We start from the raw sequence: 13851 nt of genomic DNA on the forward strand, positions 1-13851 counted from the left end.
CGATAAAAGGTGCAATATAATGTAGTGTCTGTTTGAATGGGTGGACATGACTTGCACTGTAAAGCGGTTTGAATTATCAATAAGACTAGAAAAAGGCAAAATAAATGCAGTCCATTTACCTTTTACAGAGGGTATTATCACTAACTCCATATTTTAAACCTATTTAGGGTTTTAGCATCTCTCAGCTTGTTCACCTCCTTTTCACTTCCCATCTGTGCGAGCGAGGAAGGGAATAAAACCTTTGCTTCCGCTGGCAAAGTAAATCTCCAGTGTGGCTTCAAGTGGAGTTTAACTTTGATGAACTTTGACCCACAATATTCACCTGCATTCGCTGACTGTGCCCTTTAACAGCTTATAATAACCTGTACTGTAAGTGACCTGTAATTCTGTCATTTTTCAAATTACAAACTACAAACTCCCCTTAGGGAATTAAAATCACAGCGGCATACAACACACTTTATCTTTAGTACTGTGATTTACGTTAGTAATATTACCTCCCCCCCCAAAAGCTTTGTATGAGATCCACATCTTGATTCTGTATGTGTAGATTTCCTCAAGCTAAAGATAATAACTTTCAGTTGACACAACAGTTGACCTTTTTTAAAAAACTTAATACATCAGCAATATGGACAGTAATTCAGACAGCCAAGCATGTCTATCTGAAAGGGATGAAAGGCTGCATCGGCTTCTGAGTGACATTTACATTAAACAGAGCTGTTTGAATGTTGGCATTATATAAATAGGACATGCATCTTTAGCAAATGACGACAAATGAGGATCACCAACACAACTGTCTGCAACCTTTTATCTCCAGCAGCACTGCAACATAGCATGTTAAAAGCAAAGGATGAAGAGATCAGTGGGTTTGAAATGGAAAATGAATTAGGAGAAAACTGGTAATAAACAGCATGATGGGTAATCAGAGTTAGAGAACAGGCTAAACCTCATACCTTTTTCCTGGATGCAGTACTTTCTAATAGATGGGCGGGCAGGCGGACACACACACACACACATATATATATATATATATATATATATTTGTTCATAAGCAAATTTTGTGCATTCACACAGACTCAAACAAAGAAAGACAAACAGTGCGACATGTCACAAGCAGCCATCCTGCATAATTGCCCTCAACAGTTTGTGGCACCAGCATGAATTATGGATGATAATGTTGTGCTTCTTGCTTCTCAATAACAGAAATATGTATATATCATTGTCCGTTTCTTAGAAATACCTACCAGGAAGATGAGGGAAGACCCGTCTGATGAAGAATATCTCAAAGGAGGATGCACTAAAGGATGAACACAAAAGGAGGGAGAAAGGAGGAGACTAAAAAGTTCAACCGAGGAGAACAAATGGAGACAGAACGATCAGTAAGAGGAGGGAGGGAAATGTGAGGAGCTTTATGAAAGAGGAGAGATAGAAACAGAAAAATTTCTAAGGAGGAAAACCACATCAAGTAGACAGATTGAAAGTGAGAGAAAGGAAGCCATAAAGGACAAAGGAGCTGGAAGCTTGGGAAGGGTAGAAAGGAAAAGCAAGAGTCTGGTTGAGGGAGGAAAGAAACATCTGGATGGTCTCCACAGCGACAGCCAGCTGGTTACCCACCCTCCGAAGATGGCTTCCAACTTCAACGACATTGTCAAGCAAGGCTACGTGCGCATGCGCAGCCGCAAATTGGGGGTGAGTGTGTGTTCATATAGTGAGTGTGTTTTCTCTCCATTGATGTTTTAACACTTACATCACAAAAAACAATCGTGACTTCACACTGTGAAACCTGATCAGGAAAACTCATAATGGAGCGACGCCTGCGAGCTAGTTCAGGCAGCCAACTCGAGCTGCGCTGCTCCAATCATGTGACCTACATCATGTGACATACCTCACTCTCCACAACCATCTATAATACACACCCACCTTACCGGGTGGTCTATTTAAGCAGAGAGAAATTTCCCATCATCCCCTTTGCTCGTACTGCTGCTGCAGTATTGCTACCAGTTGCTTCAGCCCCTCCACCACCCCAGCCTCCACCTGTAGGCTCCGACGGGGGTTATAAGTATTTGCTCATCACTCCCATCATATCTGTGTAATCATATGGGGGAGTGATGAAGTTGGAGCCTAGACACCAAACACTAAACCTGTTCTACTGCTGCAATAAATGTTTGAACGTGAGTTGTCTGACTGAAATAGAGTTTTCTTAAATATACGCTTCCACAAGCTGGGGGAGATGACTGGTGCGATTGCTTCGCTTACATTGCAAATACATATGTGTATGTTTTCATGGCGACTAACATGTCTTATCGTGTTTAATTCTTATTAAAGGCCCACTGTTACAGTGTATGATTTTTTGATCAAAATCTCTTACTGTACAGTACAAAACTTTCAAAATGTTTGATGTAAAGCAGATGCACAGTTTGAGTTTCTATGGGTTATATATTGCAATAAACTCTACGGAGGACCAATGTATGTAATGTCAATTCTATTCTTATGTCAACCTGCTCAATATTACACTGATCAACAGTACATAAGCTAATTATCAATCAATCAAATTTTATCAATCAAATGTTATTTGTATAGCCCATATTCACAAATCACAGTTTGTCTCATAGGGTTTTAACAAGGTGTGACATCCTCTGCCCTTAACCCTCAACAAGAGTAAGGAAAAACTACTAAAAACCCTTTTAACAGAGTAAAAAGAAGGTAGAAACCTCAGAGAGAGCCACATGTGAGGGATCCCTCTCCCAGGACGGACACAAGTGCAATAGATGCCACATGTAATGGAGAACATCACCAAGATAAGAGTATTTACAGCATTGATTAGAATAAACATTTTGTAGCATAATGGAAGGTAAATGAATTGATGGATTATTGTCAGTAATGGTAGAGTATGAGTATATGAGTTAGTCTGACTTATATGTTGTACATATCTCTAAATATTACAAACTTCAGCAAAATTTCAGTATGCTCAATATTGCAAAATTGATTTGGATCAGACTCCTGTTTATTTCTGTGATGTGCTAACTTCCTATGGCCCTAGTCACATCCTCAGGCAGGACCCAACCAATGGTTCTGAAATGTTGAATCGTCAGTGGGGGCAGTAAAATTCACCAAAATAATTTGAAAAATGTTTTTAACCAAAGAGATGTGACTGCATTGACATGCAGACTCTTGGATCGATTTGAACCGCTCGCCAGCTGGTTTTTACAATTGGTCGACTGAAACCGCTTTGCCACTGCTTAACCAAATATCTGCATGACTGGAAACCACTAGTAGGAAGTGTGAGTTGTAATATGTATATATATATTTTCTACAAAATATTATAGTGTGAGTTGTAATATATATATATATATATATTTTCTACAATATATTATATGTATATCACATTTTGATATTGATAATAGGGCTGCACCTATCAATTTTTTTTTTAGCGATTAATCTAACGATTTGATTTTTAAATGTAAATAAAAAGATGTAGTTTGAGTTTCCCCTTTTTTTCTTAACTACATTTCACATTTAAACAATCTCAACAAATATTTCCAACTAAACAGCTTGACATTCCTTTTCTTTTTGTTCCCCACTTTCTCTTGTTCAGTGGAGAGAGGTAAACTCAACCTTTTCCTGCCAGGATTTACCACCGTAAAGACGAGAACGTTGTGCAGGTTAAAATAGAAAAGCTCCGTCAAAATCTCATAACAGGTCTGGGTCCGTATAGAACGGTGAATGTGAGTCACTTTCAGACTGTGTAGGCTGTGGCTGTCTTTGAACTTTGCATTAGCCTGCTTATATTATGGAAATGAAAGTAAATCAATTTGAGTCAGATTGTGTTCACCAGCTCTTCTCTGCTATCACTCACCCGCATAGTCATATGAATGACACTATGCTCTCTGAGGAGACTGATGAAATTCCTATTCCAGTGAGAACTCAGTGCTTCAGTCATTGCCAAAAAGAAGTTTCTTGTTGCTGTGTTTTAGATCAGGTAATGGCTTATACAACCAACATCACCAGTGGGAAAGGAGGTTCTTGATTTCCACTGCTTCACATACACAGAGACTTGAAACTACTGCAGGGCAAAGAAATACATTTTGAATGTAATGCTTCTACTACAACTGAATTTAACTGAAATGAATATATTTGTGTGAAAATGGGTATGATCGCTCTTACATCAATGAGATCATTTTTTTCTGCAATCGATATTAGGTATTAGTGTTTTGTAATATTTTGTGAACAATTAATATGCCAAAAATAGATAAAACACACAAACAATTGTTCAAACTTTCTATAGATAATCTCTAATAATTTCCTGTGATAATCTTGTTCTTGTGAATACTGTTAACTGATATCTCGTCACACCATGTTGAGCTGACTGACATGTACCCCAGTTTATCCTAATGACTATGGTAATCCCTTGACTTTAACGTTTCTGTGCCTCCAGTAGTGCCATTATCAAGTCAGAATTTAGATTTTTCTGATACTTGTAGTGAGTTCAGAGATAATGAGAAAATTGTAGTAATTTCATTAATAATCTAGGTCATAACAGGTTACTTGTTTGTAAAATTGTAATTTTCTTGCCTTGGAGTCCCTGTCTAAATTTGAAAGAAAAAATGTGTCCGCCCAGCTCTGGTTTGAGGCACCGTGGTACAATAGCTGGATCCTTGTTCTCCAGCTGCTGACACAGGGCTGTGCTGGGTCCTTGTGCTTTGTATAAAAGAGGCAGGACTTTGACATAAAGATGGTTGGACGGCAGAGTCAATGCTGATTATTTCCCAGCTGAGGTCTTGTGAGGGCAGGGCTTCACTCTCTGAAGTTGAGGGATGGAGGATATGTCTGCTTTTGTTAATTTGTCCATTATTGTCTTGTTGTTCCTAAGTTAGCATTAGCTAAATATAGATACGTTTTTGGACCTGTGAAAAAGAATTGGGGGCATGCTACAAATATAGGGTTATACCAACATGAAGATGATATTGGCCATTATTCACACAAAATACAATGTCAGAGTCACTGGACAAAAGCACATATGCTCTTTACAGCTTTTCTCTGTCTGTCTGATTGTCTCCCCCTGTCTTTGAACACTAACTGCTCAACTTTTCGCCCCTGCTTTCCCCACTCTCACACACACTACCGCTGTCATTTAATTGCTTTGTGTCTTCTCTGTCTTCCTCTGTGTTTTTTTGCCCGGAGCACTGAGTCTTCACATCTCACCCTTCCTTTTCTGCCTCATTATCTGTGTCCTTCCTCTGCATTCTTTCTGTGTCATCTGTCTCGGACTCTTTGCCCTTTTTTATTTGCTCTGGTAACCCATATTCCTCCTGTGCCATATGTTGTGATATGTAGCGTGAAGCAGTAGTTTGGCTTCTTTCTAATGCAGCTGCCATGCTGATATGAAAAATCTTCTCACTGGCTTTACACTAGCAAAGTTAAGAAAGCCTACAAAAACTTTGTCCATTTTTTGGGGAGTAATGACAAACAACATAATTCTTTTTTGTTTTTTTTAATGATCAAAATTGAACTACATGAATCCATGTATTGTTCCAATTGTTTTGGTCTTGTCATTTCTTATCTAATGGGGTGCGGGAGTGGGGAAAATGGCAACTGCAATATCTCTCAATTACAAAACAATTGGAAGGCCAACGGGATAGCATCAGTACTTTTGTCCATTTCAGCCAATTTTCCACCTCCTGGTCACATTGAGAACAAGCTTCCCTAAGCAGCTAGATGTTCTTCGTTTTAGCTACATCCCCCAACTCCACCCGCAGCATGTCCTTGGCCTGCTTTGGTAACATTTGGACATTGCTTGAATTTAGAAGCCCTGGAGGGATCTTATTAACATTTCCAATACCTTGATTGCCTAGAAGCTTTACTCATTGAGTTAACAGTGTAGTTGAACCCAGGGGATGAACACATAGAGAAGTGAAAAGAGGGTTATCAAGGTTAGTCCTTCCATCCTTTTGGGTAGACTGGGTAGATAGTCGAACAAAGTCTTGATTAATTTATCACAACATGGTCAACACAGCCAAAGGAAAAGGGCTCAGGCATGTCCCATGCAGCACACACTGACCTTAAGATGTGTTTGCCCCATCTGTCCATATGCCTAAGTGTGTTATGTATGAGGAAACACATTCTGCAAGTGGCATTTTTCTCTCTGCATCCACTCAAAATATGCATTCCAAACTTTGAGATGAGTTCAGAAAGTCCTCCTTAGGCTAAGGACGTCAGTTTCTATAATGGCACATTCTGGAGAGATTAGGGTACCCTGAATTATGCAGCCATTGCCCAACAGAGCAAAAATTGTCATCTATATTTGATATTACCAGCAGTTATCTCTGGTAACTTAAATCTTAGATGGTCCGTGTCCAATATGTTACATTAAAAACACAACTATTCACATCAATAATTGGGGAAATTACCTGTCTCTTCTGCTTTGGAGTCATAGTTTCATTTAAATGTGACGTTTTGTGAGGCCTGAGTAAAGACACAAGAGTCTAAGTGAGAACTGGTATGATGTCTGCTTATCCAGCCGGATATCTGTAGATAGGACTGTAGCCAGTTTTCACAATAATACTTTGTTCGACTATAGAAACTCTCTCCATGTCTCTTTGTAGCGAAGTCATAGAAGTGCAGGCAAAATACGGACTTGGTGACCTTAACTGTCTCATAAAGAATGCAAATGTTACATTTGTAAATGCAAACGTACCTTGTGTTAGTGAATTGAAAAAAAATCTTTATGAGTCTTAAAATAGAGAAATATGCTGTGTTACAACAGCAAAGGAGGAGGACAGATGTGTGCTGAATTTCTGACATTTTCCAAAAGTTGCCTGAAGGTACAAATGTTAATTTGATAGGTTGACTGGAACTCAAACATTTCCATGAAGCATCTGAGGGTAGAATGAACATCATGCTTTAATAATCTATAAATGAATTTAAAGAATGTCACAAATAGACATTTGTACACATAGGAAGCATTTTAAAGTGAACATTATTACATCCGTGAAGTTGAACTTAAAAATCTGTACGGACACTAATAATATCTACTGTTATATACAGTATATGAAAAGTTAGTTTTAGGGAGTATTCTACACGCACACATGTTGACATGTTTAAAACAACACCATCAGTCTTTTCAGCAAGTGACTCAAAATAACACATGTTTTTTGAAGAAAACTGACTTTGTATCTTCTGATTTGTAAAATAATACTTTCAACATTTGAAAAACATAATACTCAAACAAGCGTATGGTCTTATTGTGGAAATTTGTATTTGATTGAACAATATGAAAAAACGGTGTGTTTGACCACTTCACAAGAATACAAATTATACATCCATACAGTGAACATGCATCCAGCTCAGTTTTTCAGTGCATGTGCGATATGTGCATTTGTGAGAGCCCTGTCGACTTTGGTAGGTAATGGAATTACTACCATGAATTACTCTTCTCTTTTCTCTTCAGTGTGTACACATGTGCATACACGTATACACACACACCTTTCCATGACTTCAGAGGACATTACATTAACTCCCATTCACTTCCTCTAACCTAACCTTAACTTTAGCCTGAAACCAACCTCACTCTAACTTTAAAACATGTCTTCAGTGTAAAATTGTCTTCCTTCCAAAAAGGTCAAGTCCCCATAGTATGGCTGGGCAGTGATTACCAGCATAGCATCTCTCAGTGATCAGCACTTTCTTTATTGTCCTGTGCAGACTGATGATGCTTCTGTCAAGAAGGCATTGTTACACCCACACATGAAGGAAAATTATAGGACACATTGAAATGACTTTTGCTTGTGTTACACCTCTACTGTGATGAGAGAAAAGCCCAGATGATCACTTAAAAACGTAATCTTGGTAGCTGTTAGTGCTGACCTTGCCATAATGAGACAAGCAGACTAGCCAAAGTCATTGCCCAAAATAGCTGCTGGACTAATACAGAGCCACTGTTGCTGAAAGGAATCATACGCTGCCATTAGTGTGGAGGTGCTGGGACAGTGCAGCCGGCGTGACTGCCCATAGGTTAATGATGCCTGGGAAATTGGGAAACAAGGAACACAACACTCCCAGAGGCTCTTCAAAAGCACACCCATCGATCTGCCGTGCTCTAAGCTGATTGTCCTGCCGAGAAAAGATGTATCTAATCTGATAGGCCTCGGTCACGTTTGTTTGTGCAGCTTGTGTCCTTGTCTGGGGATTCAACCCTGGTCTGTATGATTGGCAGGCACGGTGCTGATGAGGAGCAAGATTCTTTTGTCTGCTTCAAAAGCTACTGTGAAGAAGCACCAGATGATGGTGCGTTATCAGAAGTGAGTGACACTCTGCAGTTGTCAGTGGTCAGCAGTGAAGGCGCCCACTGATGAATGTAAAAGCAAGCAGTACAACAGTAGGGCAGACTGCAGTGCACATGCTCAGGAAACTGTCAGAATAAGATTGTGATTCAGAATGAGGCCACCAAATGGTCGTCTTTGAGTGCAAGATGGGAAATTTCATTGGTTCGCATTACATGCATATACATTTTCATATATGTTTTAAAGCCATTGCTTTTATTTTAGTTGTTCTCATAGCCTTAAAACAAAAGTACAATCCTATTTCTACTTTGCTTGTGCAGAGCAGACACACCTCCTGGCGACCTTTTGAAAATGCTCAGTCATTTTGTAGCTGTTCCAGCTTATTAATGATGACATATATAAAAATGTTTTTTGGGTCATTGTGTGTCATGTGACCTGCGACACATACTGCCTACACTGGGTAGTTTCAGCAGTGCTAATACTTGGCTAAAACAGTTGGCATCAATAAGTATACATAAAACTGTAGTTACACAATAACTCTTATTTTAGAGCAGAGGAACCAGCGGAAGAAAAGCTTGTGTTATATTTGTGTGACATAAAGCCTCATTTTAACTGGCAGACAGGGACAGTTTTATTCCAGTCTCAGTCACAGGAACATTTTCATCAACAAAGTTTCAGCTGACACAGGTGCTGTGGCTAACACAGGTCCCTCTGTCAGCATGTCACCAGGCAAGATACCAAGTAGTGTAAGATTATTTATTTATTTTATACTTTTTCATATTTGTTATATGCTTAATGCTTTAATCTCCTATTGATAAGCACCTTGTGTTATAAAGTGAAAATATGGGGCTGATTGATGTATGTTTATATACTACAGTACTGTATATCTCCTTGCCCCGCCCTCTCTCTCTCTTTGTGTTTGCAATTACAGGTTATAATCATAGACTGTAGATAAAACGGTTATAATAAATCCACAATTATGAAATTGCAGTTTTTTAAATTTGATTAAATCCAGCTCTCAATGCAGTAATGGCATCTCTGGATTTAAGATTGGTAGTCTAAATGCTAAAATCAATGTCAAACAACAACACAGTTATTGTTCAGTGTTGGTTGACCTGTTTAGAAAGTTAAAAAATTGGACTGAGAATTAAGCTGCCTTCAAATGGAACTTATGAACTCGTGGTTACGATGTTGAAGGTCACACACGGTATACTTGGCATTCCACTGGAGAACACCATCGCTGGGTAACAGCAACATGGACGCTGTATTTAGAGGCCACAGAGGCTAACAAATTAGCGATCTCATAATGCAGGAAATCCAAAGACATAATGACATCAATAAAAATTATTATCATGAGCAAACACAAACACCTGCTTATTAGTGCACTTATCCAATGATCCATCATGTGCCAGCTGCACATTGAATACAATTCTGCAAACACAGGTCAGGAGTTCCAGTAGAGTCACAATCTGGAGTCAACAGCATAGACTATAGCCTTGTGTCAACACCTGAGGCTGATGGTGGTGGTATGATGGTGTCACTTTGGACCATTATACCATTAAATCATGGTTTGACACAGCCTATTAGTGTTGTTAATTGTGTGCTTTCCAAAAGTCGTCTCAGACTAGAACCCTTGCGATATGGTAGAACAGGAGGTTGGCAGCATGAATCTGCAGTTGAAAAATCTGCAGAGATGATGTGATACAGTCATGTCAACATGGAGCAGATTCTCAGTGGAAAGTTTCCAACATCTTGTGTTATCAATGCCACAATGAAATGAGGCTTTTTCATTAAAGCCTCACCGCAAAGGGTGGAACTAATTTATTGTCCAGACTTTCATGGAAGTCATGTCCCGAAAGTCCTTGTGTCTCCTCAAGAAACTCTTGACTTTTAGAATTTTAATTCTTTTATCTCAATTATAACCCATTATTAATCCAACTCAAATGAAGTACTGGTGATCAATATTTCATACAAAATAAAACAACAGAAAAAAGACACAACATGCCTCCATATTGCTCGTGTGGTGTCATGCAAGTGTCCGGAAGCCCCGACATTCATATTTGATTCGAAATGGTGTCATTTACACTGTGTTTTCAGACTAAATGTCCCCAACCGGAAGTGGCGATGCTTGCGGGTGTAGTGATGCTAATGCTCACCCCGCACTTGCCCTTGTGCGAGAGCTTGTGTGCAGTGTGTGCGTAATTCCGGTGTGTGTGCGAAGGTGAACGTGGCTCAGAGGACATTTAGGCTATAAACATGGTGTAAATGATGCCGTTTCGAGTCTAATATGATGTCGAGGCTTCCGTACACTTGGATGACACCACACGAGCAGTATGGAGGCATGTTGTGTTTTTTTCTGTTGTTTTATTACGTCTGAAGAATTGATCACCAGTTTCTTAAATAATATTGGATTTGGCTGCAACGCTGTTTACCCCTGAAACTCCAGAAGTGTTTTGTGGACTCAAACACTTCACACACCCCTCCATGGGCAAAGTGGTGAGTTGATAATGAGTGACTTTACATTTTTCGTTCAACTATCCCTTTAAGGTGACTGTGAAATATCCTTGTCAAGTTCACAATGACTTCAGACACATTTTGTTCATTTAGGATTTAATCAAAGCTAGCATCTTTAACATTGACCTAAATTCTTTTGTTACTTAAGCCAAACAGTAAACATGTTATGCCTGAATGTCAGTGACTCTGGCCCCTTGCTCAACTCCTTATTTTTTTCATAATTATTATATTAACTTGTGCAGTGCCTGCTCCAGAGCTACTTCAGAATTATCATGTCTTAGAGTGGTCCTTCTCTAACCAGAAGGTCGGCGGTTCAATCATGGTCTTCCGCATGCAAGTGTCCTTGGGCAAGAATCCCAAATTGCCCCTTCTCATCAAGAAAGGTTCTGCACATAGATGCACTGTATGAATGTGCTTGTGTGAATGGGTGAATAGGCAAATGTAAAAACTGTACTGTTAAGCATTTCGAATCATCAAGACTAGAAAAATACAGACCATCTACTTTGTACTATATTTCCAAAAGTGTGCAACATTAATTGATAAAGTTATAAATGTATGGTTAAATGTATCAATGTTCAAAGTATCAATAAAAAAGAAAATGTCTTACAGAGATGAGGGGAGCAGTAATGACAATTGTAATGATATTGCCAAAAATGGTATATGTGAGTAGGCATATTGTATATCGAAGCAATCTAGTTGTAATCATAATCCATGATCGGCTACCACCTTGATCACGATCCACAATGCGGCCGCAGCCATGATCCTGAATCTGCATTGATAAAGCACAAGGACTAGGAAGAAGTCAAGTCAGTGACATGTATTTAAAAAAATACATGACTTGAGAGGCAGTGTCATTCATAATTTGTATTGGACTAGTGATATGTGCAGGAAACTGCCTGAATATTTGTCCAAAAAAAGAAAGCTGATTTCATGTACAGTGATCAGCTTATTGAAGGCTTAGTTAGAAGCAGGTCTTTGGCACAGTCATTCCCAAGTTGAAATGACGTGTAGGTGGAACCCAAACCACAAAACAAACAGACTTTCAAAAATGTTAAATAAGTGTATTCATACTCTAACAGTGTAAAAGAGTATTTTAAAATGCAAAGTTAAAATTCTACTTGCATATTAAGCAGTAGAATTATCGTCTGACATTCATAATTGAGACAATATTGATGTAGCAACTTGATCTCAACTGAACTTGTTCAGAATTCATTTGGTGAGGTCTAGGTTTAAATGTTGTTTCTATGATGGGGAGCCACCATCCTTTTCCCTCCTCCTCTTCATCTGTTCTTCCCCTATCTTTTCAACATTCTGTTTGAAGTAATATGCTCTAAGCAAACAAACTAGTTGAGGAGTGCTTAGTGAAGTTAAAGACAGGAGGCAGATGAGGGGGTGGGAGGGACGGGGAAGACAGAAAGTGCTAATTGCTCCCTTCTCACAGCTTCAAAGATGAAACTGATTCAGAGCTACTGTCATTCCAGTGGGGTTTGCTCACATAAAAGCACAGGAAATGATCTTATTAGGAAAGGCATAGTGTTAGTGTAACCTTAAAGTTCTGCTCTGCAGACAGAATGAATCCTCAGGCATTTTGAATAATGGCTGGTTACTTCACACATTTGTGTCTTAATTCAACTAAAATTGCTGAACAGTGTTTTACAATGGTCCATGAATTTCGAAATGTGCAGATTTCCAATGTAAAAAAACATGAACTTGAACTGTTGAAAATTTACTAAAAATAAGATCATTTCAGACAGCAGATCAAAGTTGTGAGTGTGTGTGTGTGTTATAGATCTATCGGCGTTGCTGGCTGGTGTTTAAGAAGTCATCCAGTAAAGGACCTCGTCGCCTGGAGAAATACCCTGATGAGAAGTCTGCCTACATCAGAGTCTGTCCCAAGGTGAGAGAGAGAGAGAGAGGCAACAAACAAACACACACACACACACACACACACACACACACACACACACACACACACACACACACACACACACACACACACACACACACACACACACACACTACTCATTGTTCATCATTATCACCTCTTTTACCCAACCTTCTGTCTTTACTTTCACACTTTGTCATTTAGCACATTCAACACAGCAGTGGATTTGTGGACAGTGGTGTTGTAGAGTGACCTTGCTCTCTTTCTTCTTCTCTGTACTTTCACAGCACAAAGTGCAGTGACACAACCTGCTGTAAAATATTTCACAGAAGGTTTTGATTTCACAAAACTATTGTGTTCGTTGGTAAACCAGTTAACTCTTAGTAACTCAGATAAAGTCAGAGCAAATGTGATGAAAATCGTCTTACTCGAATCATTTCTTCTGTAAATTTGAGAGCTGGCCACTTGTTAGAGTCACAAGCGAGTCTATTGAAAGTTTATTGAAACCTTGAAAGTGCACGCTCTTAAGTCACCCAATATATATTATGGTTGGAAGCCTTCACAGTACCAACTTTAGTACCCAACCATACCCTCCACTTTAATAAAACTCTATGATTTACTGATGAGGATATGATAATGTGTGTATTTTTAGTGTACAAAAGTGTCAAAGATACAAGTCAACACTTCAACACTCTAAACATCCTGTTGTGGCCAGAAAAGATGAACAGCACAACACATAAAAACAAAGATGACTTTAACTTTTGTGTTTCCTGAACCAGCTCTGACACATTTCATTTTAACAACTAAACCTTATGTCATGTGACTGTGCGACCAGTGCAAGGATATAACACATACGACATCAAATGTATTTTGCTGAGATATCGATCACATTGCAATAAAACAAGTACGTTAATCGGCCCTGAACTCGGTCTCCTTAACGGTTTTATCCTCAATCTGTTGCCTAGGTGACAGAAATTAGTAATGTCAAGAATGTCACGCGGTTGCCTCGAGATACCAAGCGACAGGCCGTGGCTATTGTGTTTACAGACGACACCTCACGTACCTTCACTTGTGAATCAGGTAATGTCCACACACATTCAGTTTCCACAAACTGTCACAAAACTGTTAAACCTTAGTTTGACACGAATAAAGAACATAAGTGCTGCAAAAGTTGAA

At 39.0% G+C, this 13851-nt stretch overlaps 1 protein-coding gene across 1 annotated transcript in view; it reads left to right on the plus strand.

Annotated features, from left to right (window-relative positions):
* Positions 1-13851, plus strand: part of dok4 (docking protein 4) — a 52060-nt gene that overhangs the window by 30337 nt on the left and 7872 nt on the right. Inside the window, exons 2-4 of the mRNA XM_035152202.2 lie at positions 1232-1686; positions 12580-12687; positions 13641-13755. Of these exons, the coding sequence (XP_035008093.1) occupies positions 1621-1686; positions 12580-12687; positions 13641-13755 (289 nt within the window). The 5' untranslated portion in view covers positions 1232-1620. The remainder of the gene's footprint in view (positions 1-1231; positions 1687-12579; positions 12688-13640; positions 13756-13851) is intronic.

The sequence above is a fragment of the Hippoglossus stenolepis genome, chromosome 1 (genome assembly GCF_022539355.2).
Source record: "Hippoglossus stenolepis isolate QCI-W04-F060 chromosome 1, HSTE1.2, whole genome shotgun sequence".
In the NCBI taxonomy this organism is placed as follows: domain Eukaryota; kingdom Metazoa; phylum Chordata; class Actinopteri; order Pleuronectiformes; family Pleuronectidae; genus Hippoglossus; species Hippoglossus stenolepis.